At 57.2% G+C, this 23,799-nt stretch overlaps 7 protein-coding genes across 7 annotated transcripts; 2 read left to right on the top strand and 5 right to left on the bottom strand.

Annotated features, from left to right (window-relative positions):
* Nucleotides 1-175: 175 nt before the first annotated feature.
* BXZ73DRAFT_92338 (DNA mismatch repair protein Msh6) lies at nucleotides 176-4,750 on the bottom strand (the record flags this gene model as incomplete). Its single annotated transcript, XM_048026332.1, has 18 exons — nucleotides 176-514; nucleotides 571-735; nucleotides 794-920; nucleotides 971-1,063; nucleotides 1,118-1,188; nucleotides 1,241-1,591; nucleotides 1,621-1,703; nucleotides 1,861-1,980; nucleotides 2,032-2,182; nucleotides 2,234-2,364; nucleotides 2,406-2,638; nucleotides 2,698-2,951; nucleotides 3,068-3,334; nucleotides 3,367-3,383; nucleotides 3,432-3,493; nucleotides 3,562-4,075; nucleotides 4,127-4,355; nucleotides 4,403-4,750. 18 exons carry the CDS (start codon nucleotides 4,748-4,750, stop codon nucleotides 176-178), a joined length of 3,555 nt encoding a protein of 1,184 aa, XP_047873633.1.
* A 458-nt stretch (nucleotides 4,751-5,208) lies between these two features.
* Nucleotides 5,209-6,828, bottom strand: BXZ73DRAFT_92337 (uncharacterized protein; the record flags this gene model as incomplete). Its single annotated transcript, XM_048026331.1, has 2 exons — nucleotides 5,209-5,267; nucleotides 5,325-6,828. 2 exons carry the CDS (start codon nucleotides 6,826-6,828, stop codon nucleotides 5,209-5,211), a joined length of 1,563 nt encoding a protein of 520 aa, XP_047873632.1.
* A 1,449-nt stretch (nucleotides 6,829-8,277) lies between these two features.
* BXZ73DRAFT_92336 (Smarcc1 protein) lies at nucleotides 8,278-10,508 on the bottom strand (the record flags this gene model as incomplete). Its single annotated transcript, XM_048026330.1, has 3 exons — nucleotides 8,278-9,576; nucleotides 9,609-9,737; nucleotides 9,819-10,508. 3 exons carry the CDS (start codon nucleotides 10,506-10,508, stop codon nucleotides 8,278-8,280), a joined length of 2,118 nt encoding a protein of 705 aa, XP_047873631.1.
* Nucleotides 10,509-11,467: 959 nt separating this feature from the next.
* BXZ73DRAFT_80765 (uncharacterized protein) lies at nucleotides 11,468-13,084 on the top strand (the record flags this gene model as incomplete). The annotated part of the gene is made up of 2 exons (XM_048023339.1): nucleotides 11,468-11,839; nucleotides 11,891-13,084. 2 exons carry the CDS (start codon nucleotides 11,468-11,470, stop codon nucleotides 13,082-13,084), a joined length of 1,566 nt encoding a protein of 521 aa, XP_047873630.1.
* Nucleotides 13,085-14,402: 1,318 nt separating this feature from the next.
* On the top strand, nucleotides 14,403-16,808 carry BXZ73DRAFT_53336 (cytochrome P450; the record flags this gene model as incomplete). The annotated part of the gene is made up of 11 exons (XM_048020984.1): nucleotides 14,403-14,526; nucleotides 14,581-14,678; nucleotides 14,741-14,829; nucleotides 14,899-14,942; nucleotides 15,022-15,119; nucleotides 15,192-15,361; nucleotides 15,558-15,796; nucleotides 15,856-15,922; nucleotides 15,978-16,211; nucleotides 16,278-16,579; nucleotides 16,645-16,808. 11 exons carry the CDS (start codon nucleotides 14,403-14,405, stop codon nucleotides 16,806-16,808), a joined length of 1,629 nt encoding a protein of 542 aa, XP_047873629.1.
* A 709-nt stretch (nucleotides 16,809-17,517) lies between these two features.
* On the bottom strand, nucleotides 17,518-18,821 carry BXZ73DRAFT_105459 (uncharacterized protein; the record flags this gene model as incomplete). Its single annotated transcript, XM_048016263.1, has 4 exons — nucleotides 17,518-17,562; nucleotides 17,777-18,275; nucleotides 18,333-18,713; nucleotides 18,772-18,821. The coding sequence occupies 4 exons, from the start codon at nucleotides 18,819-18,821 to the stop codon at nucleotides 17,518-17,520; spliced, it is 975 nt and encodes a 324-aa protein (XP_047873628.1).
* A 974-nt stretch (nucleotides 18,822-19,795) lies between these two features.
* Nucleotides 19,796-21,460, bottom strand: BXZ73DRAFT_105458 (uncharacterized protein; the record flags this gene model as incomplete). The annotated part of the gene is made up of 12 exons (XM_048016262.1): nucleotides 19,796-19,810; nucleotides 19,923-20,441; nucleotides 20,498-20,525; nucleotides 20,582-20,648; nucleotides 20,704-20,711; nucleotides 20,763-20,868; nucleotides 20,917-20,939; nucleotides 20,991-21,100; nucleotides 21,159-21,169; nucleotides 21,222-21,251; nucleotides 21,307-21,386; nucleotides 21,441-21,460. The coding sequence occupies 12 exons, from the start codon at nucleotides 21,458-21,460 to the stop codon at nucleotides 19,796-19,798; spliced, it is 1,017 nt and encodes a 338-aa protein (XP_047873627.1).
* Nucleotides 21,461-23,799: the final 2,339 nt, after the last annotated feature.

Below are 23,799 nucleotides of genomic sequence, written 5' to 3'. Positions count from 1 at the left end.
GAAGTGATTAGAGCACTTTCATGCTTTCTCCGCCACTTGGAGAACATGTAGCATTGTAAATAGACGACAGCGTTAGCAGAGCAATATCAGAAAACATGTCCGAGATCCATAAACGCATGTGTATGCATGTCCACAACGCAACAAGACTGGCGTCCAATCCCCTCGCATCCGGACCTCAAATAGCAACGGCCGCCGTCTCCTTCAATGCACCTCTCACCACTCCTTTGAGCACACGGAGGACCTTGCGCTGGCGCACCTTATCCTCCGGCAACACCAACGCGCCCGTCGCGAGCTTGAACAGGTACGCAAAATCGGCCTGGACGTCGAGCGGGAGGCGACCCGCGGCTGACATGCGCTTCTTGCCCTCAAGGCGCGCCTTGAAGTGCGCCGCGAAGTCGGTAGAGACCGCATCGGCACGCTCGACGATGGGGAGCGGGACGCCGGCAAGGTTCGCGACGTGGGTACCAAAAGACGAGGATGCAACACCGTCGACAAGCTTGTAGAGGAAGACCAGCTGTAGTATGGAGTGAGCGACTTGAGGTGGCCTGCGACACCAGCAAGGCGACGTACCTCCCGCTTCTCGTCGTCGACGAGGGTATCCATGTGCATGTTCCGGATGTTGGGGTGGTACGCGTAGTCGTCCGTGAGCGAACCATAGTGGGTGGCAAAGAACGAAAGCGACAAGGTATGGGTCGCCAGTTGGTGGAGGACCGCTCCTGCAATCGCCATCCCATCCTGCGAAAGACGGGGATGAGTCCTGCAGCAAGTTTAAGAGACACTAAAAGAGGCTTACGTAGGTGGATGTACCTCGTCCCAGTTCTGTGATACTGTTAGTACGAGTGACAGGAGACGAGAGCAGCAGGATTCTCACCATCAAGAATGACGAAGGATTTGGGGTGGCGTCGCGCAGAATCTTACAGCTGTAGAGGGTTTTAACATCTTTCCAAGTCGCACGACAGAATAGACATACCATTCGTCCAACTCCACCTTGAAGGTACTCGCATTGGAGAACATGTTATCGTATGCGCCCATACGGGTCAGGATAGAATCCACTGGGCAGAGTCTGTCGCCACATGGTTAGCGCATGCAAGCCGTTGGCCCCGCGAAGGGTACTCACTTGGCCGACTTGGCTGGCACAAGCATACCAAGCTGCGCCATGATGATACCAGTCGCGGTCATACGCATAGCCTGTGCAGTCGTTAGACAATTGCTCATGCTGCCGTGCGGAATGGAACCATACCGTGGACTTCCCACCCATATTGGGTCCAGTCAACAACGCTATCCTTCCCACACCACCGCCCAACTTGACATCGTTCGGGATGAAGTCGCCCTTCAGCGACGAGCTCGCACATAGAGCCGGGTGCCTCAACTCTTCGAACTCCACGAACGCCTCTTCACCCTCGACCAGCTCCGGCCGGCACACTGGCTCCCCGAGCGCGCTGGACGCCTTCGCCAAGCTGAAAAGGCAGTCGAGCTCGGCAAGGACACGCACCGCGCGCAGCCACACGCTACGGTCGGCGTCGAACTCGGCGTAGAGTCGGTTCTTAAACCCCTTGATCGCGGTGTTGCGGTTCTCGCGCGCCTCCTTCAGCTTGCGGATCGTGCCCTGGAGTGCCGGACGAGGTAGCGTTTCGCCTTAGCTGTCGATCCGCTGAGGGTCCACTCCTTCGGACCCTTGTCCTTGTCCTTGCCTTGAAGCTGAACTAGGTAGATCTCCTGTGGTGAGTCCATGAGTACGGATCAGGGAAGGTCGGAACGTGCGGCGGACCTTGTTCCTTGAGCACTGTGCCAGTATGTCGCATCAGTCTGGACAAGCAAGGTAAGCATTACACCGGGTCCCGATACGAGAACAAAATATACCCGGTCTTCTTCTTGATCTTTTCAGTTCGTCCTTGAGCTCTGTTTCCAAGGCATCGATCTCTTGCTGGATCTCGTCATAGACCTCATCCTTGCCGTCCTCAGGAATGAGCTCGTCGGTCTCTAAGCAACGGATACATTAGCCAGGGAGGATATCGCAGCTGATGTACTCACTTTCTTCTGGTGTCTGGAACATGGCTTTAATGTGCTTCAGGTTCGGCGACAAATCGGGTGCGGACCGGAGAAGGCCTGTAATAGTCTTCGACTTAAACTCGTCGGCAGTCTCTGCGAGCTGCGCGAGACCCTTGCTAAGCGATTTGAAAGACTGTGATCATGATCAGCAAGTATAAGGCAATGATGCCCATTTTGGACCTACCGAGAGGACCTTGAGGAAGTCCTTAACTTTGCAGTTCTTCGCATGAATGCGGGACACTATGCGCTCGAGATCCGGAAGACCTTTGGCGATGTCCGTGAACTCCGCCTCAAAGGTAGGGTGATCCAAGAGATCTTGAACGCGTCAAGCCGTGCGTTGATGTCGGAGACCTCACGGAGGGGCATGCAGAGCCAGATGCGGAAGAGCCGCTTGCCAGCCGGGGTGATGCACCGACCGAGCAGTTTGAAAAGAGTGCCCTCCTCGGTACATTCGCTGTTCTGCAGGACTTCGATGTGCGCAAGAGTTTGTCCATCCAGAACAAGACCTTGGCCGCGTTTCATTGGGTCATAGATGTTGAAGTTCTTCATGCTAAGAATATCTTTGTCGATGTTGAGGGTATGGAGGTACCTTACACAGTGCGCTCAGGTGAGTCTCAAAAGCTCATTGAGGATACTCAGGGGACATACCAGATCATTGCGCCAAGCGCCTCAATCGCGACTTCGTGGGGAAGCAATCTCCGAATGGCTTCTGGGACAGCGGTGCTCAACCCATGTGGATTGTCGGCGAGTTCGTCGTCTTCCTCATCTTTCGGGTAAAGCTTCTTCAACTCCTTGATCGTCTCCTGATACTTGAGACCTTCGCTATCGCGGAGACTTGTCCAGAGACAGTTGCCGGGGAGTATTGACTTGAGGAGTCGGGCGGTCGCGACGGACAAGTTGCCCTGGAAGAGTTCCCATGGTTAGAGACGGGCATCGGTTGCGCTTGCCAAAGGCGTACCTTCGTAAAACGATCTCTTTCGGACGCAACTGCGAATCATCGTCTCAAGCTTCGTGCGACATACGTCGTCCTCAACCAGCTCAGATTAAACTCGCTCGTGGCGCTATCCAGCACACATATCCCAAACGACTGCTTGATGTCCTTACCTTCGGTACTTTCCTCTTCACGGAGAGATACACAATGGCCGGCTTGCTCGTCGTTAAGAAGTTCCGCGTCGACGAGAGTGCCATTGGTGAAGACTTTGTTGAGCTCGCGGCGAACGATCTTCTCCTTCCCTTTATCAGCGGCAGCAGTCTTCTTCTTGCCCTTGTCCGCAGCTAGGCGCATCTCCGCGCCGAGGCGGTCTCGGCTTGGTCAACACGCCCGACTTTGTAACCTAATAGCGCGACATTGGCACATTCACAAGAGCAGAAAGCGTAACCACATACCTTTGCAAGGAACTTCGCAGCCCAGAAATTGAACGACATCTCGGGGACACCAACCATGCTCATCTTCACCCGTTGCGTCAACTTGAGGTCGAACTCTTGATGCCCAATCGCGCGTCCTCCTCATACAGCTCCAGGAACTTGCCCTTCTGGAAAAACAGGATCGTGTCGAAATGGCTCTGCTTGATCTCCCAGAACTGCTTCTCAAATGGTGTGAATTCTTTCCAAGCCTTGGGTGGGATGAAGAGAGTACGAGGGTCGTAGCCTGGCTCTCCGGGACGAACACCGTCCTTGTCTTTCGGATCTTGGAGGAAGACGTACGGGCTCTCCGTGGACTTCTTCTCCTCTTTCTGGGCGCGTGCGCGCTGCTCGGCGGCTGTGAGGAACGACGTAGACCCTTTCGAAGTGGCGTCCTTCTTCAGAGCGGGGCGCGACGGCGCGGCCTTCTTGCCCTTGCCCTTCTTCGGCTTTTCGTCCTCCTCGTCCTCGTCCTCGTCGAAGTCAGAGCGAGCACTCGAGCGAGACGAAAGACGTGAGGTGGCTCGTGACGAAGGGCGAGACGATGAAGGACAGAGGTCTTCGTCTTCGTCTTCGTCTATGTCGTCTGGGACAAGGAAGTCGTCGTCGTCAGCCTTTTTGCGCCCTGCATATAGTCGGTCAACAATGCGACACGGAATCCGGTACCCCGACGTACCTCGAGATTTGGCCTTCGAAGGGGACTTTTGGAACTTGGTGAGGCGTTTCGCGAAGGTATTCCGTGGCTCCGCTCCATCTTCTTCCTCATCCTCCGCGTCAGAGAAGATGGCGGACATACGGAGCTTCTTAGACCTCTCGGGCGCTTTTCTGTAAGGAATCGGTTCGTTCATACGAATATCGTCATCCGAGTCTTCTACAGCAATCTTTCGCTTCTTGCGCGTGGACGTCTATGTTGCTTAAGTGTTATGAAGCATGCGCTGAAACGACCACGTACCGACTTCACCACACTACCCTGAGCCGTCTCCGACGCGTCCATATCCGAAATCATGTCCACGTCGATGAGGTCGCTGGTGGGCGGAGTCTCCTGCCAGCTCTGTCCACCGTCGGAGCCGTGCGTGTACTTCGCGCTCATGACGCCTGACGATTGGGAGCTTGCCTTAAGGAGAGGCGTATGGAACTCTTTCGTCGAGACGGGGGATGACGGGGGGTTCTCCCTGTCTTGCGGCTTCGTCTTTGAAATCTTCGGCGTCGATGCGGGAGTCGCGAGCTTGGGTTTCAAGGCTGAGGGTGCCTTCGCGTCGTCCTTCTTGCCAAAGAAGGACGTGAGGCTTTTCTGCTTCATGCTGTCTCCCCCCTTTCCTTGAGGAGGCATAGTTAAGAATTATGACGCGTGTTTCGAGTTTGAAGGGTGGGACGCGTCGGAAGGGTGAGTGAGAGTGACAAGAGCCACGCGAGGCGTAATGAGACGCGACGGCGCGTCTGGGAGTTAGACGCGCTCCAGACGCGTTATTTGTGCATGTTGCCTGGATGTCTACTTTTGGAAACTTGCTTCTTCCCGTGCAAGGCATTCAACCACGCGACTGGCGGTGCTGGGCGACAGAACCGCAATCTCTACATGTCCAAAAGCGATCATCCTTTCCTGTAGTCTAAAACGACCAATCTATACGCTCCGAGGTTACTCCTGGTCACATCCATCCTGATACCAGTCCTTTAAATACTAGTAGAAGCCATGAAACCGAAGGCGCCCCGGATCGATTCAAAGAATCAAGCGAATGCCAGCGTCGCGACCAAAACGCTTGTTCATGTGGCGAAGCGAAGGCGCGTCCGGTACTTGTTGTTCATGCAGCATCCGCGCTCGCCTGTCCAATAAATTTCGGTCAACTCCGCATTAAACCCCCCAAAGTAGAGCTACTCACGGCAGTAGTCTTCCCGCTCTCGCATCACGACGCGGCATACTGTCGTGCGTGCGAGTTCCATAACATCGTCTTCCATCACGAAACAGCAGTTGACGACCGTAACCTCCTGGATCGGATCGGAGCCTTGGATGGCGAGGTCGTCGACTGTGCAGCGGCTACGCACGAGGTCCACGAGGGCGTGGCCATGGAGCATACTGCACCACCGGAAGTCGATGCGCACGAGACGGGGACACAGCCCGCGAGGCCCGCGAAGACGCGCGACGGTGGTGTCCGAAATGGAAGACTCGTGTAGGCGCAGCTCACGCAGGGTGGGGAGCGCAGCAAATGTAGTGGCGAATGCTTCTGGCGAGAGATCGAGGTCGTGCAGCTCGAGGAGCTCGAGAGGCGGGGTAGAGAGCTCCAGGAAGCGGGTGAGTGTCGGGCCGATAGGCTGCTGGCGGTACCCGAGGTCTTCGAGGGAGCGAAGGTGGAGGTCGCGCAAGCGCGGGGTGTAAAAGTGGGGGAGCATCTCGTTGAGGTCCGTGGGACCGTACATGGTGAAGGTGGTGAGGTCCGGAAGAAACACGGTTGCCTCCGGGTCTTGAGCGCGAACGAACGGGTGCTCATAAATGAGTGGCATGGAAAGGGTGAGATGTTGCAAATGGGGTAGACGGCCGAGCATGGATATTATGGTCGAGGCGGAGAGTGGCTGCACTTCAATGCTCGTCCTGACCTGAAGGGTGAGCGCGGTAATTTGGGAGGGGAGATGGGGAATCTCGGGGATCGTTCCACAGATGTATTGGACGGCATTGAGTTGCGGAGCCTTGTCCGCGCTGAAGATTTCGCCGAGAGGCCGACTTTCGATGGCATCGACACCGTCCGGGGGAGCTACCACAGACCCCACAGTCCGTGACGAGATCCTTCGAAGCTCGGGCATGAAGAAGGTGCATTGTCCGAATACGACGTCGGCCTGAGAGTCGAGGTCCGTCTCGACGCTGAGAGACCGCCACTGTTTCGAATGTTCGACGAGTACATTCATGACCTCAACGATCTTGCGGGCAGGCACTCTCCACGAGACAGCAACTATGATATGCAGATACGCATGCCCCGCCATCTTGAGCCAGTGTCGAGTACGGTTGCTAACGTGGACGTCGTCGCACCGGACATAAACATGAGACCAAACCTTGGGTGCGAGCGCGGCTCTCCGCCAGTTGGAGCAGACGTGCGAGACCACAACCGGGGCCCTGGTCCATCCATCATCGACGCAGTGACCGAATATCTTGATGAGGATGTCTTCCGGGAGGCGGCGAGCGAGAGTGACGATGCCCCAGGAGTGTTCGATGGCAGTTTTGTGCTTCGCCTGCTCGTGACGGAGGGTAGATATTTGAGTGAGAAGGGAGCGGATTTTATCCTCGAGAGACTCGATGTCTGCGCTGCGGGCACGGATGGACTCGTGTGCGACGCGGATGACCTCCGCGGTGGGCTCTGCACGGAACAGCAGGCGCTCAGCCTCCGGGAGAAGCATCTGGAAGTTCGCGATCAGCCAGCGTTTACACAACGAGTCTACTATTCAAACCAAATAACCTTCTACTAGCGTGAGTTCTTGAGGACTTGGCCTTTGGTCGTCGAGTGGAAGGTGGTGGAATGAGAAAGAGGTGTGTCATAGCATGATAAGAGCACGCGTCTGGCTGACTCAGCGAATCAACATGCTTACTCTTTATGGTACCAGCCGCCTCGCCTCTAGAGTCTAGATGAGTGAGAAGAGTGGTACTTATGGATGCTCCTCAGAGCCAGGGAAAGGCAAAAGATAAGACGCGGATTATAGCATGACATTAATCTAAATACGTGAAGTTACTTCATTTTGTCTTGGAAGATCTCATCCCCAGGCCACTCAAACCCTTTATGATCTCGATGCCAGGCGACACGTATCCTCCTATCGGGGATATGATCTCCACAGAGCCCAAGCACGAGCACGCGAATGCTCGGGAAGAACCTGAGGAAGTCATTGCGTCACCCGAACATCAAGGGTACTCCGCTGGTGAGAGGTCTTCTCGACGTGCACAGGCGACCTCGTTGCCGTCGTGTGCATGAAGGGTTTTGAAGATTCCGAGGCAGTCGATCTCAATTGTAACCTTCAGCCGTTCGGGTCGTGTGCGATATGGACCTTCGCTACTGTGGTCCCAGTCGACAGCGCCTATGATCCCGACCTGTGAGAAGAAATTCGTCGAAAGATGTCGTTTTACAGGTGCCAAACGCATACACACCATTGCTTTCCTGACATCTTCGTCAACTGGTTGCTCGCATGACGTGGGTTGATATTTGTACGTGCGTATCTGAGAGCTACCGTCACCAGATACTTTGCAAGCTGTTTGTCCATGTCAAGTGCCATGAGCGACTTCAACAGCACGAGTAAGATGGGTGATAGAACATACTCTGAAGCCGGCGACATATCAAGTCGTCGTCCGTTATAGGCATGACGGTCACGATTACAGAGGGCTGCGAACGGAACTGACGTCTGAGCGGTGTCGCAGGAAGCAGGAGAGAGGAGCACGATGTGGCGAGGCGCAAATCTTCAGCGGTACCGTACTCTTATGGCTGTCGGCATTTGACCACAAGCGCGGATTCTTTGGCAATGGCAACAACCTCTGAACAATGGTCGAAGACAATCGGGTGGCTCATTGTGCTTAGCCGGTGCGCTAAGGACCAAAGTCTGGATCAAACGAGCGTCAGCTTCAATGCCTACTAACAAAGACAGGCGATCGACACTCACCTGCGAGTAGTATTCATCTGGAGCACAACATCGAGCGCACATCAGTCTAGCCACTACAACAAATTAGGGATAATCTCAGAAGCATACATTTACAGGCACGGAACGGGGACGAGGAACGGAAGCGAGAGACAGGATAGCGAAGTACTGAGAGAGAGGACGTAAGGAAACATATCGTATCGTATCGTACGCACATCGAGTCCATGCCTAGCTGAGCGCAGCAAGGGACGCATCCGCTACTTGACCCATCTCTCCCTCCATTAACGCTCCATTCTGTACCTCGCTCACCCTTGTTCCCTGACCGCTCGCCACAAGTCCCGCCTGCGCCTGCGTGACCGCGGCAGTGAGCCCCGGACCAGGGGCACCGCCGTGCTTCGCGAGCTCGCTCTTGACGTGCTCGAGCATGCGCCTGAGGTTAACGCGTTCGTTGACCAGGGTCATGCGCGCGCTCTCCAGGCTCTTCCGCTCCTCCTCGAGCAGCTCCTCGAGTTCCTCAAATTGCGCCGTCTTGAGCTCGAGCTTGGTCAGCGTGAGCTTTATCAGACTCGCGAGCGTCGTCCGAATCTGGGTCTCCTCCGCATTCGCGAGCGTACTGGCAGCCTTGGCGGCGGATTTCAGCGCGAGGTCCGCAGCGCGCACGACGCGCGAGTGTGGAAGGCCTTTGATTGCCTTCTGCACGGCCGCGTCGCCGCTCGCGCCGTCAACCTGCATTTCGTCTGTCTGCCCCTCCGCCGGTGGCTTCTCCCTGGGCTCGTCCTCGTCCATATTTTCATCCTTCTTCTCCGCCGTGTCAGCGACAGCCTCGCCTTCTGGCTTTTCGTCCGCGACCTTCTTGTCACCGTCTGTAAGTTCGTGGAGGGCAGTCTTCGCGGCCTCCGCCGCGACTCCAGGAGAGACGACGCCCGCGAGGAATGCGACGACGCTCATCACCGGATTGTCTGCCTGCTCGAACGGAACGCGCGCAAAGCGGAGAGCACCCATGTCCCCCTCGGCTTCGATGTAGGGGTCTTCGATGGGCAACTGGAGGAACTTGCGGATGCACTGTTGGGCGGAACGCGTACCGACGTGATCTTCAATCGCTGACCATTCGTCATCGAACAGCTCCACGCCCTCCAAAAGCAAGAGGATCTCCTGGTCCGTCCAGTCGTCGTCCGCGCCCGTGCCGACTGCCTGGTGGACACCATTAGCGCCGGTCGCGCTGGTGAGCTTGACGAAGTCGCCGCTGAACATGTGGGAAGGGAAGCGACCATCGAGGTAGCAAGGGGGACAAAGCTCGAAGTTCTTCGTCTTGAGGGAGTGATACCGCACAGGTGTGCAGTCGACGCCACAGGTGTCGCACTGGTACTTGATGGTGGCCGGATGATCCCCTCCGACACCATTGGGCGCTGACGCACCGTTCGCGAGCGCCGCGGCCTCACTTTCTGATACTGGACGTGAAGACTTGGCGGATGTTTGGTATATTGATGACCGAAGCTCTAGTGAAGCAGGGGCAGGGGTAGAGCCGGGCTTTACTGAGCCGTTGATGGCAGGTTTGGCACGGGGGGCGTTGGGGTCTTTGGGACGAGTCCCGGATGAAGAGCTTGCAGACCGCGAGGGGTGTCGAGGATGACGCGGAAGTGGCCTGTGAAAGGCGGGGCGAGTGCGGCGGGCCTCTGGTCGGGGTCGATCTATACATATATGAGCAACTGAATCTATGCAACACGCCATCGGCGCGACGCGTAGTGCGTGCTGAATATTTCGACACGCACCTGATAGTTGATGAGCCCCCATTGCTCCAAGAACGCATGGACGCGCATGATGGCGCAAACGTCGCCGGCCAGATTCCGCCTACAGGCCGTCACGGTGAGGTATTCCACGGGCCGGAGGCGATACGCGTTGACCATGAAGTCGCGATAGTCCTTGTAGATGGCGGGGGTCTTCGAACGGTGCCGCGAGTTGAAGAACTCGGGTAACGCCCTGCGCTCAACAGGATGGACTTTGGACATGTCGAACCATGCCGCGTACGAGGGGATGATGACTTCGTGTGTTTGCGCAGCCAGGTATTTGCTAGCCTGCTCCTCGAGTCGAAGACGCGTAGCCTCGAGCTGGGCGGGGTCTTCGTCGTCGTTGTCGTCGCCTGATTCTGCCTCCTCGTCCGCGGCATCCACACCTTCCGCCATCGACACGTCGCCACTGTCATCCACTCCTTCACCATCGCCATCGGCTTTGAGGAGTCGAGTCGGAACTGCGCTGGCGGTGTCCGAGGATAAAGTGCCTGCATGTGTAGGGGGAAGGTTGCCAATGTCGCCACCTTGGATGGGTTCAAGTTCGCTACGCTTGCCAGTCGCGTTGTCCGGGTCCACGAGAGTGACACCTTCGTTCACAGTGAGCCGTATCCGCTTCGCCTCTGAGGTGGAATTGGGCTGAGTAGGGGAGGCAGTTCGTTTTGGGGAGGACATGATGATGGTCAGAGCCAAAGACTGAACTGGTCAATTCGCAGTAAATCGTTTAGGCGCTTGAATTTCATGTAAGCTCAAAACTAATGACACTAGTTAATATCCTTCTAATCCTACTTATACCCATTAGATTGGGGAATAGTGCGTGCAATAAGGGAGGTGGCACGTCTATTCCTTCTCCTCTTCCCCCTCCTCCCCTCACCCCCTACCGTGCCCTTCATTCGCCCTGTTCGCTCTTTAATTGCAGGTCTACTTCTTGCATCCAGAGAGGAAGGGTATCTTGTTGGCTAGCAGGCTGTCTGTGCTGTCAAGGTGCGCCTTTTCGCCCTCTGCGCACACTTCGTTCCAGGATCTCAAAGCTATTTCTCCAGCTCATGGCACCATGCACACTCTATCATCCACTATGGCATACTCTCTCCGAACCCCTACTCGATGGGAGGCCTTTGTACGAGCCGGTAGATTGATGGGCAGACAGTTTCTCAGCACCCCGGCCTCGTTGCTGGAAACCGAGTCCCCAGCCCAAAGGGATATCAAAGCGTACCCATATCCAACCGCCGTACCCGATTCCTCACTGTTCGAAGACTTCGCAGACGACTATACGGCAGTTTCCACCATGGCCAGTCGTCATTTCTCGCAGGCCGGCGCGCTTCCAACCCATCCCAGCTGTTACGAGAACTCGCCCACTCTGGTCAGCACGAGAATGCACTCAAGGTTCTTGAAGAGCTCTTGAGAACGGCGTTCACATCGACCCAAGTCGGGCATATATTCACGCTGCTGAGTCAGCTCTCGCGAATACAAGTCTCTCCCCCCAAGTGCGCGTGGAGGTGTTCTTCAAATGGTGGTCTCTCGTACCTGAAAAGCACACCGCCGAATGTACGTCCTCCGTGAAGCGCATCCAGCATAAACTCGTCCACCGTAGTCACCACCCCGACTTCCCCCTTCTCGTACGATTTGCTCTTGGGATGGCCTCCAAAGGTTATGGGACGACGATTACCAACGACACTCTCCGCCTCGTCGCGCGCTATGCCCCTCCGCGATTCACTCGCAACTTCCTGCTGCAACTGAAAAAGACCGTTGATGACCACCAGCATGGTCCTCACACAGCAGTTCGAAAAATTCGAGACTGGTACGGCTGTAGCATCAAGGAGCTGCTCTATAACGACTTTTCCGACGTCGCACTGGAGGTCGTCCAAGACGCCATAGAGCACGCCGTTTACCCACGCCGCGAGGTCTGGCGCTTCTTGCTCAACGATTTCAGAAGTGGTGGAGATGTCGCAGCCGCTTCGATGGTGCAGAAATTGCGAAATCAAGCGCGTTCCAGAGTGGTTGCTCGTGTAAGTCTTCGCTGTCACGTCTAACCAATCGTGCTGACGTTGCATCTACAGACAGGGGTCCCGCCATCCCCAAGGGAGTTCACAGAGGTTGCCTCCGAGGACATATCGGATGCGCGGTCTTTACGGATCAATGTCACCGAGGACGACGACCTGGACGCCTGGAGAGCTACTATCAGCAAGTTGAAGTCCGCCTTCCGCTCAGGCACTCCGGTACACGCTGGATGTCTCGCCTATCTGATCCAACTGCTCCTGTTCCACGGCCGCGCTTCACTTGTATGTCGCCTTCGTGCGCTTGCATTCTCCTCCGGCGGTCCCAGCACCGTCAATTGGGCTACCGCCGAGATGATCTACAGATCTCAAGAACAGAACGACTACATATCTTCGCTGGCTCTCTTCAAACATCATTTCTACATGGTCGGCACCCCTCCAGAAATGTACACTCCTGCGACAGATACAACAAATGCGACACAGATGCTACCTTCGCTCTCCCAAGAGCGCGGTGTTTCCTCACTGCCTCTTCCCTCTCCCCTCCGCCACAGGTACTCAGCGCCCCGGCATGTACTATATCTTCTCTGGTATACCGCTGTTCAAAACGCGCAACAATCCTCTCTCGGGCCCTTGTACCGCTCGTTCATCGAATCATTCGCTGCCTCTCGTGGGATCCCTACGTCTATCTACCCCCAGCTCCATTTTTCCAGCCCACATTCGAGTACCGCGAGCCCTAGTTACGCACAACCCATCCCTGCGGCATCTTCATTCGACCACCGGTTCTTCGGCCTTTTTATGAAGGCCTTCGCTGGATTCGGAGAGCATCACTCTTCCAGGGGCGTTTTCCTCGACATGTTGCGCTCAGGACTCTCGCCCACCGCTGAGATAGAGCATGTCTTCGCGATCAGGATGGCACTAGCTCCCGGCAACGGATTTGAGCCCGCCATGGACTACCTCAAGCTCACCCGCGATCTCGTGGACAAATTCCTCACGATGTTGGACGAGCGTTCGCCGGCGCACGGAAATGCCGACAATCTCCGCGATGTCGCCAACGGCTTCTTCCTCGGTGTCTTGATCAGGCGTCTTTTGACAGACAAACGCACCGGCGACGCTTGGCACGTTCTTGTTCGCTATGGGGACGTGAACCAACATTTTGGACGGAGGATCGCGCAGCAAATCGCGCAACAGGCTCAGCACATGGCCGCTTGGGTGGGCGCTCATAAAGGGAGCCGCGACACAGTTTCTTCGGGGGATTGAGGTGGACTTGTCTACTCGCCTTCCATTGACTCAGGTCGTTGAGTACGTCACGCTTCTCTGATGTATACGAGATTTTGTGCTCATGTCTAGTGGGATTCATCGGCGGCCTGCTCAACTGAATCATCAGCGGTGTCTATTCAGGTGCTTCCTAGTTGAGCGCAGAACAGCGATCGAACCTTGGCTTCTCCCCACATTATGCCTTAGGCCCCACTCTGACCAACACCTCGCTCGTTGCTTCGTCAATTTGGTATGTACATCTGGCTAGTGCGCCCCATATCCATTCTCTGACGACGCTTGTATTAAGATAGGCTAGTTTCGATGTTCATGTATTAGAGCATAGACATTAATTGTAATTAACCTCACTGTGGGCAGCAGGTGAGCGTGCCTTCCATTGTTTGCAGTCCCGATAAACGACGACATCTGATGAGACTTCGGATGCGGCAAGCGATTCGGCTTACACCTCCGGGCCTCTCCGCCCGGCAGCAAGTTTTCAATCGTTCCCTCTAAACATGTACTCGCCTCGTGTCAATCAGACCAAAGACCACCAGAAACGACTCCAGCTGATGCGACTTGCCCCATTCGGCGACTGCTTTGTTACGTGAGCGGGGCTGGTCCCTCCCGTTCCGAATAGGCGTCAACCAATGCTCCGCTGACTTCCGTCGATATATTCGCAGCGCAGTTACACAAAGGAAGCGCATACGCCCCCGGCTCCGCATGCAGAAGCCGGCGATGGTCAGGCTTCTAGCATCTCCTTAACGCCAGTATGTAGGCTCGCTCATGTGGTCCAGTGTGGTCCGTATCACTCACTTTTCTCAGGTTGCATCCACAATGCCGCATGTTCCTGTTCCAATATTACTCCATTCCGCTGTCAGTGGGTCGGGGCGGCGAGCTAAACGCCATCAAATCCTTCCGCCGAGTTCCGACCGGCAACTCACGTCGAACGACCCGCTCCGGAGTCCGCTCCGTGACCTCCATGGTTCTAGCGCAGTGTTCAAACCATCCAATCGAATGCTACGCATGCCTGACTTAGATGCACCGGTGCTGCCGATGCCGATGCACGGATGTACCAGCGCTCAAACCAAGGACTGGCGGGTCGGAGATGCAGCACCTAACTACGCTGGCATTCATCGGAAATCGGTCTTGACGTGCTCTGGCTTCTTCGCGTCCTCCTGCCCGGGCAAGTTCGGTTCAGGCCCTGAGCAAATCCAATCATGGCCGGGGGCCCGATAAGCCGGGTAAGCTAGAGGATACTTAAATACTAGTGCTCGCCTGCAATTTCCGCCCTCATCTCCTTCCTTCTTCCATGGCGCTGCCTCCTATGCTCCCCTACGCGGTCGCCGCCGCGGGCGTCGTGTGGGTGTTGTACAAGGTATTGCGCCTATTTGTGGTGAAGTCTCCACTCGACATCGTGCTCGGCCCACCACGCAAGTCCCTCTTGGCAGGTGAGTATCGTGAACTGATTCACCTGCCCCTTAACACTCTAATGGATCTGACAGGAAACCTGGAACAACTCTTCGATCGGGATGCATGGGGTTTCCATGATGAGGTGGCACTGCAATACGGTGACGTGGTGAAGATCAATGCCGTCTTCGGGGTGAGTTGTCTCTGCAGCTCTGCAGTGCGCGCTCTTCGACTCACCGTCACACCCTCGCGCAGGACAAATGGCTTTACGTCTTTGACCCCACTGCTCTGCGCCAAATCGTGTTCAAGGATTCGACATTCGACCAGATCCCATGGCTCATCGAGTGCGTCCATGTTCCAGTCCCCAGTCCCATCTGATCAACCTCCCGATCTCTTCTCGTTCCTGACCCCAGGAGCACCCGCATGCTGCTCGGGGCCGGCGTTCTGGGTGTCCTCGGTACGCACCCTCCCGATCGATAGGCGACGTTTCGACCGGCTGATGAGCGCACCACGATCACTCGCATTGCTTCCCACAGGCGAAGCACACAAGCGGCAGCGCAAGATGCTCACCCCCGCTTTCGCGGAAAACAACCTCCGCGAGCTGACGCCGGTCGTCTACGAGGTCGCGCGCAGGGTGAGCTCTCCGATGTCCGCCGCGCGCGTTTGCGATTCGGGCTTACGTTTGCTTCCTTGCCTGCGCGCGCAGCTCGGCGATGCGGTCGCCGGTACCGTTGCGGGCGCCCAACGAGACGTAGACATGCTCGACTGGATGGGCCGCGGGGCCTTGGAAATCATCGGTCAGGCCGGGTTGGGACACTCCTTTGACCCGCTGACGTCCGACACCAAGTCGGATGCCTACACACAAGCCGCGAAGCAGTACCTGTACGTATACCCTCTTCCCCCCGTCTCCTTCCTTTCCACAACTCCGTTGCTGTCGGCACATCGAATCCGGCACCGATACGGCGGTCCCTTCTTTTCTCGCTATACTGCGCAGTCTTCTTCTTGATCGCAGCAGCTGACGTACATGCTTCTCTCCCCACCACACATGACCTCGGCCACGATGACACGCCAGACCGCTCTCGTTCACGCCGATCATGGTCGCCGTCCGACAGCTGAGCCCCATCTTGACGAGGCTCGGTCCAGCGTGGTTCCGCCGGCTGCTCGTGAAGTGCGTGCCCGTTGCACAGGTGCAACAGCTCAGGAACGTCGTTGATACCCTCTACCAAACATCGGTCGACATCATCGCGCAGAAGAGGGCGCTGCTCGAGAGTGGGAAAATTTCCGTGGGGAAGGACATCATGAGCGTCCTGCGTAAGCCTGCGTCGCCGTCGTCCCGTTTGACGAGTAGTCGTTCATCATTGCACGTTTAGTGAAGGCGAACATGGCTGCATCCGAGGCCGATCGACTCCCCGATGAGCAGATCCTTGGGCAGATGAAGTGAGTCGAAGCCTTCCTCCTTGGCTGTGGCCGCACCCTTGACCATCTCTCGCAGCATTCTCCTCTTCGCGGCAACCGACACGACTTCGCACGTCATGGCGCAGATTCTGCAGCTCCTCAGTGAGAACCCCGACATCCAAGAACAGGTTCGGCAAGAAATCCTTGCTGCGTGCGACGGCGACCCCGAGCATGAGATCTCATACGACCGGCTGCACGCGCTCCCCCTCCTCGACGCCGTCTGCAAAGAGACTCTGCGCCTTTACCCCCCGACCCCCATCGTCCTCCGCACGTACGTTCCCCATCTTCCTTCCTTGACCCGGTACTAACCCCACCCCTACCTTCGTCCCACGCACAGAGCCTTCGAAGACTCGACGCTCACCCTCGCCCGCCCGCTTCGCACCGCCGACGGCACGTTCACAGACCGGCTCTTCGTGCCCAAAGACACCAACGTCCTCGTCGGCGTCCGCGCCTGCAACCGCGCTCGCTCGCTCTGGGGGCCCGACGCCGAGACCTGGCGCCCCGCGCGCTGGCTCGCCGAGGACGGGCTCCCGCCCGCGCTCGCCTCCGCCGCCGTGCCGGGCGTGTACGCGCACACGATGACGTTCGTCGGCGGCCCGCGCTCGTGCGTCGGCTTCCGGTTCGCGCAGATCGAGATGAGTGCGTTCCTTTCCTCTCTCGCCTTTGTGCGCGCGCGTCGGGCAGTGCTGACGACGATGCTACAGAGGTTGTGATGTCGACGCTACTCTCTCGCTTCGCCTTCGAGCCTTCCGCGACGCCGATCTTCTGGAACGTGTCCGCGATCACGTTCCCGAGCGCGGGTCGCGAGAGCGAGAAGCCCGAGATGTGGCTCAAGGTCCGCCCGCTCGCGCCGCGCAAGTCCGGGTAGGCAGGATGGGTCTGGTGCCCACACCACACCCTACGTCTTATACACACCCACTTGAAGGTAACGAGTCGCGCGCTCGTCACCCCTACAGCACCTCATCCCGCCCTACTCTACTAATACTCACACCGTGTCGTCCATACATTGGCTTTTCCCCCTGGCCCGCCCGGTCCTCCGAGGAGGACCGAAATGTCTTCCTCCTCGTATGCGCCAGACCTCATACGCATTGTAGAATACCTGTATGTATCGCCTACCATAGGGCTTGACCCTCGAGGGCGTAAAACGGGAATAAAACAAACAAAAAATTTCAAACAAGAGAACGATACCCTACCGATGCGCTCTTGGTGTCTCAGACCTCAGTGATGATACTGTACGTAGCTGTTGTCTACAGACTCTACAATATTTACAACATAACCCCCACGCATCCTACGTAGAGGGTCCCCAGCGTTCCCCAGCGTCTACCGACTCAGGGGTGGATACGCGTCCGAGCCAAGCCACCGCGCGAGCTCATGCGACACGGCACCGCAGAAGACCGCCGACGTCGAAGTCAATCGAATTCGAAAGGCGTGGGACTCCGGGGCGCGGGTGTCGAGAGGAATCGAGATCGTGTCTCAGACAACTTACATACGTCCATCCAATGGCCAGACGATTGTGGCGGCGGCAGTCTTGGACCCCGACCACTAGCGGGACCCACACTCGCTCCTCGAAAATGACATTACTTTTCCTCTGAAGATATACTGGTGGAATTTAATTCGATAGACTGATAAAACAGCAGACACGTATTATCAATGAACAAAGAACCACTACAGAAAACACTTCATGGTGCAGAAGCAGCAAACGGAAGTCGCGAACGACATAGTACGAACTCGATCACATAAGTAGTAAACCTCCTGCCCAGGGCCTTGAGCCCATCTAGTGTGCAACAACCCACGACCGCCTCGCCGCGCCCGCCGCCGCTTCGCGCACCCGCGCACGTGCCGCCTCGCCGCGCTCTCGCGCATCCGCCCCTCGTCCCCGCACACCGGGCACCGGAACACCACGCCGATGTGCACGTTCAGCCAGTGCCGCCCGACGCACTCGAGCGTCATCCGTCCGTCCCCCCTGCGACCGCTCGCGCCCGCGCCCGGACCGGACGTGGCGCACCCCGGCATCGGGCAGCGCGCGACGCACGCGCCGGAGGGAGCGCGCGCCGACGGACAGGCCGCGCACAGGTCGTTGTGGTGCGCGCGCTTGAAGTGCGTGCGCCAGGCGGCGTCGGTGGCGTGGAGCGCGGCGCCGCAGCTGGGGATAGGGCAGGCGTAGGCGTCCGATGACGATGTGACCCGGATGGGCTGGAGGTGGGAGGGGAGCGGGGAGGGTGGGGCGCGGCGGGGACGCTTGCATGGGTGGGCTGGTGGAGGGGACGCGACGCGCTCGTCGTCCAGCAGGCGCTTGCGTTTCGGCGATTGGGGGCGGTCCGGGGTGGGGACAGCGCTGTGCGGGGTGTCAGCGCAAGACTCAAAGGTGTTGAAGGTGTGGATGTTAACACACCTGTAAAGACCCAGCGCGGAAGGCACAAGGGTATCCAGGCGCGGAGACGAGTTGAAGGAAGCGCCCACGGTGCGTGGTGCTGTCTGATGAGGGCTAGGGCTCATGCTGCGCCCGAGGTCGATGAGGTAGTCGACCTCACGAAGAGGCTCTGGAAGAGGCGGGTTCACGAGGCCTCCGCTCATCGCGTCTGGCACGGAAGTCCAATTCAGCAACTCGAAGTCGACAAAGTGTTGAGGCATATCGACCGCGAAGTCGCCACTGGCGCCAGGTTCGAACGGACGCAAGTCAAACGATCCGGCGCGCGTGGAATCGTCCTCTTGCGTGGAGCCTTCCGGAGCCCAGCAGTTGAAGTCGTCCTGGACCAAGGGAGCGCCGAACACACTGCAGGAGACGGGACTATGAGCGCCATGAAGGAAGACGAAAGGATATGGAGACTTACCTCATCGGATCAAGGACAGGGCCACAGACAAAATCAGAGTAGAAGGCCATCTTGCGCAGGAGATGGGGGGGATGGGGAGGTAAAGGCCACGCGTCTAAGGGGGTCCGGGGGAGGCTGCGGGGATGCCTCGTCCTTGTCGAACATCCCGAATTTTATACGCCATGGTCCCGATGCCCGCCGGAGAGGCGTGAGTGTGCTCCGCGCGGCGGTGGACCTAGTAAAGAGCACGGCAGCCAACGAGAGCGCGAGTGAGCGTGGTGCGGACGGAGTAAAGAGCGTCGAAGCCAGGACGGGCGGTGGGTAAAGAGCGTCGAAGCTCGGTAGTGCGGAGATTCGGACTCCGACAATACAGAGTAAAGAGCAGAGAGGGGCGCCATCACAAATGCTCTTTACTTATCATGATGAGATGGTGGCGGGCCTGATACGGCGTGTTTGTGAGATGCAGAGGCCTCTGGACATGTTGAGGATGCTCCTGCCTTTTATTTGACACCACTCGTGAGGGAGTTTGTGCACTCGAGGGCGAGGGCGAGGAGGAGGACGGGAGAAGTGGATCAGAGTCGAGCAAAAGACGGACGATAAGGCAACTCTCAGAGTTTGACGTCGGCTAAGTGCGTGTGGCCGCGCCAAGCGAACACGTGTAACAAGCGCGCGTCCACAGCCCGCCCAGTCCGTGAGGCGCCCTGCCACGGCTCTTCGTTGCTGGTGGCGTCTATTCATCAGTAGAAGGTTATGATTAGGTTGGATTCAGAACGGGGTCTAACAGGGTCTAACGCAATAGATCGTGATCCGGAAACAGGACACACTGACCAGTGTTCAGTCTCTAGATACGTTCGCCGCGTGCGCGAACTGGGTCTCCGGATGATCAGCGTCTGCTGCGGTGTCATCGCAGCCATGGGTCCGCAGACCGCCGGGCCGATCCTCAAGTACTGAGGCCTCAGTACTCAGTCGCGCACCACCTGCAATATTCGTCGGTCCCACATAAGCGCACACCAGCTGTTTCGACAAACAGTCCACACGGAGTTGGTTACTCGTACACGTCCTACATAATCGTACAGAGCAAGGGGGAAGACACAACTAGCACAACATACTACAGGAGTGCTCTACATCTCCATCCTGCATCGGACCCCACTGGTCCGCGACCGCCCGCGCACGTTCGCCTGTTCCTCCACATCCCCATCCTCATCCTCCTCCCCGTACGAGTCCACCGAGAAGTCCCAGTCACCGATTGGCCGCCGCGTCCGCGTCCTGCGGAGCTCGCGCCTGAGCGAGCTCCTCGTCGTCCCTACGTCGCGCTCGAACGTGCGGGCCGGGGCAGCGTCCCGCCGCCCGCCATCCTCCGCCCACAGGCGCGGCGGCGAACTCTCGACGGGGGCGGACACGGGTCGGCGCATGCCCAGGGCGTGCGGGAGCCCGAGCCCGAGCCCGCCGGACGAGCGGGGGCGCTCGCCGTCTGCGCTCATCACGCGGATCGCACGCGCGGGGGTGGGTGAGATCGGCGAGGCGAGGAGGGTTGCGGGCATATGCTCGGTGTCGATCTCGGCGGTGAAGGAATAGAGGTCGAGGCTGATGTGCGGCACAGCGTCGTGGTCAAAGCCGTCAACAAAGGTGGGGGTATCAACTTTTTGCCTGAGCGCGACCGTCTTCCGAATGCTGAGGAGGAGGTGACATCCCTAAGCGGAGATGAGCGCCGAGAAGAGAAAACAAGCTTATAGAGCCAAATGCTTACCGAATATGACAGGACGGCAGGGAGCCAGCTGTTGGAAAGATCGTTGAGACGGAGACGTAGAGCCTCGCGGTGCCAGAGACTTACCTGGAGAAAATTACTGCCGTAGTTGGGGTGCCTATGGCTTGAAAGATCGTGTTCAGGGATACAAATACTACCGATGTCGTTAGGTTGAAGTCGACATATGAATGCGACCCCTCGCAGCTCACCCAATAGTCTGTTGGAGGTACGTAAGCGTTATTGTTGCACTGCCCATAGGGATACGCACATGAGGTAGTATGCACTATTGTCGCGAACCAGTTGATAGACTAGAGGCATGTGTTTTAGACGACCATATGATATACACTTGGCGGTATTGAGGCCGAAAATCAAAGCTGCACGCTTTCTGAGAAACTTTGTGTGACGGTATCACGAAAGCTTACTTTCGAATAACAATATCGGGACCCTGGGTTGAGACGTTAGTGCCCCGGCCGGACGTGATATCGATAGGGCTTACCAGGTTAGTTTGATCGCGATATCATCCGGAATGAAGCAACCTCTAAACGGTACTCCAGGCGGTAATTGCAAGGGCGTAGGGTATAGCATGAAGGTGAAAATGAACGACGACTATGTGCAAGTACGAAGTCAGTTCACATGGGCATCACAAGCGCAAGATCGGCCGTACCGCAGTCGTTACTGTAGCTTGGTTGAGTGATATCCAACGAGTAAAAACAAAGGGAGAACGCACGGAGGAGAGAGACTCCAACCACCCATCGCACTGCACGCTGTTTCAGTTCATGTAGACGCACGCGAGCACGATGTTGGCCTCTCACCTCTATGTGAGCGATGATATAATGCGTCGATCCTCAGAACGAGACTGATTTCGACGCAGAGGAGTAGGATCGTCATCTCTCTGAGCGTCATTCCAGTCAGCAGAATATAGATTCGTGCAGATAAAGTAACGCACACAAACTGGAATACTAGCATGGGGAAGCAACTAAAACGGGTGTAAGCCAAGAGCATAGAAGCAAAGCAGCACGACGAACAAAACTTCGAAGATTCCCGAGGCGAGAGTCCTAAAGAAACGGTAGAGAAGAGGTGATAGAGGACTTAGCCAAGGTTGAATGATGCGCATATATTGACAGAGAGTGCCCACAGCTGACCGGCTATGCCGACATATCTCGACAGGAAAAAGAGGTATTTCGGGAAGGCTCTAGTTGACCTGCGTGCGTGTCGAAAGTGAGCTCATCGCGTGAGAGGCGGTGTGGTGGTGGTCCGCACCTCCAAACATATTCAATCTACGAGACGATACGTGAGCCCGGCAGCAGCGATCGAATGTATTGGGACGTGACAGACCTCGTCATCAAGAGTCGTTAAAAGATCAAAAACCAGGAGTGACGACGAAGCGGCTATATGCACGCGGTAAAGGCATGGAAGGGCGAGTGGGCTGAATGGAACGCGTACTGTAGTGCGTAGCTTGCCCGTGCGCGGCCGAGAAGAGCACGATGGCGCTCATATGCGTGGGCGGGCGGCAGCGGCGTGGCAGACGGCGTATCACGGCTCATGCGGACGGAGGGAAGGGGGCGCGCGGGTCTGCGGGAAAGATGGTGGTGGGTGGACAAGCAGGCAGGGAGGAGGTGCCGCCAGTGAAGGTGGAGGGCGACGGCGGGAGATAGGCTGAGGGCTCGCGCACACGCCGCACGGGCCCAGTGCTGCATGTGACCCAAGTATGCCTGCCGAGATGTTCTAGAGATGTTCGGGAGCAGAGCGGAAGCCGCCAGGAAAGTGGATGGGTCGCTCCCGTTCGTTGATCCCCTTCCTCCCCGAGGCGGTCTGCGGCATGAACCAGCACTTTGTTTCAGAGCCCTCATGACAACCGCTCAGGCGGATCACGTTGCCCCGAGCGGGTAAGTGCCGCCAGCCGAGTATATCGGAGTTCTTGTCTGCGGTTGGCCCACTTTGGGCCCACTGGAGAACCGCGCGGAAAGGATCATGCCCAGAGAAGGACAACCTTCCCTCTAGCTTTACTGCTTCGACCAATTGCATGGAAACAAGCCCTTGGAAGGAGAGTAGACGAGTAGCTTGAACAGTCAGTCCTCGTGGAAGTAAAACAGCAATCGGTGTGGCGAGATAGAGGCGCCAAGGCACATCGAAAATCCTCTTTCAAGTTTATCCACAGTCAATCTTTTCATTTCCAAAGCAAATCGAAAAGGCACCGTATTGCTACGCGACATGAAAATGAATATCCTCGACCGGCATCATCTTCCCGTTGATATACTACTTACTCGCCTACCAGCACATCCCACATCACTGCTCTTGCCGCTCACCCGCTCCAGACGGCCGGGCCGGCTGAGTAGAGAGAAGCAGGAGCGTCAGCCGCCGCACGCCACCAGGAAAACATCCACGACACTCACGAGAGGTGTACCCGGTGATACGCACGCGCCGCCGCTGTACGGTGCACCGCGACTACACTAGCGCCCGCGCGCGGCCGTCCACCTCGATCTCGCTCGTCTTCACGCACCTCGACCTCTCCACCGCGCGCACCCATCGCGATCAGCCCGCGAGCACCCCATATCGACGCTCCAGCATTCCAGGCTAGACGCGACGCCCACGGACACACCGCGGCGCAGTCCACGCACGACCGAGGCCGGCACGGTACGCACCCGATCCACGTACTCACATATTCTCTCCTTTTCTACGTTCATCCATTCCTTATTCTTTCCCTGCACCTGTACATTTACTTTCGCTCCTGTCTCCTACGTTTCAGGCTCAGACATTCATTCTCGGTATCGACCTCGGACATTTTTCGTGTCATGGCTTTGACTGTACATTGCTATCTACATACTCGCCCTGTGCGTCGCATGTACTTAGGCTCACGTTTTGTTATGATGCCAGTTCACTCTCCCGCTTCGTTGCGTGTGCTGTGTGCTCACCTCGTCTCGCCTTCGCCTTCGCCTTCGACCTTCGACTTCGACTTCGCCCACGCACGCCCACGCTCACGCCCCGCCACGCCCATTCGATTCCCTTCGCCTTCGCCAGCGCCGCGCGTGCGCGCGATCTCGTCTCTTCACCCCGCGTCTATTCCCTCCTCGTCCTCCTCGCGCTCGCGCGATCCTCTATTCTCTCCCTTCGCGTCGCTCCTCACGCGGCGCGTCGTAGCTGTTCTCTTCTTTCTCTCCGACTTCCCGCGTCTCACGCTTACTCGAGCTCGCTCACTCGCCCTCATCACTTTGACTCTTCGCGAGTTGACTGCACATCATCTGGAGCCCACCGCGAGGGTAGAGAAGAGACTACAAGCTCTCTCATTGTAAGCCTCTGAACCGGCG

The sequence above is a fragment of the Epithele typhae genome (genome assembly GCF_022376455.1).
Source record: "Epithele typhae strain CBS 203.58 chromosome Unknown BXZ73scaffold_66, whole genome shotgun sequence".
Taxonomy (NCBI): domain Eukaryota; kingdom Fungi; phylum Basidiomycota; class Agaricomycetes; order Polyporales; family Epitheliaceae; genus Epithele; species Epithele typhae.
Note: the sequence above shows the minus strand (reverse complement) of the source record. Positions and strands in the feature narration are given on the sequence as shown.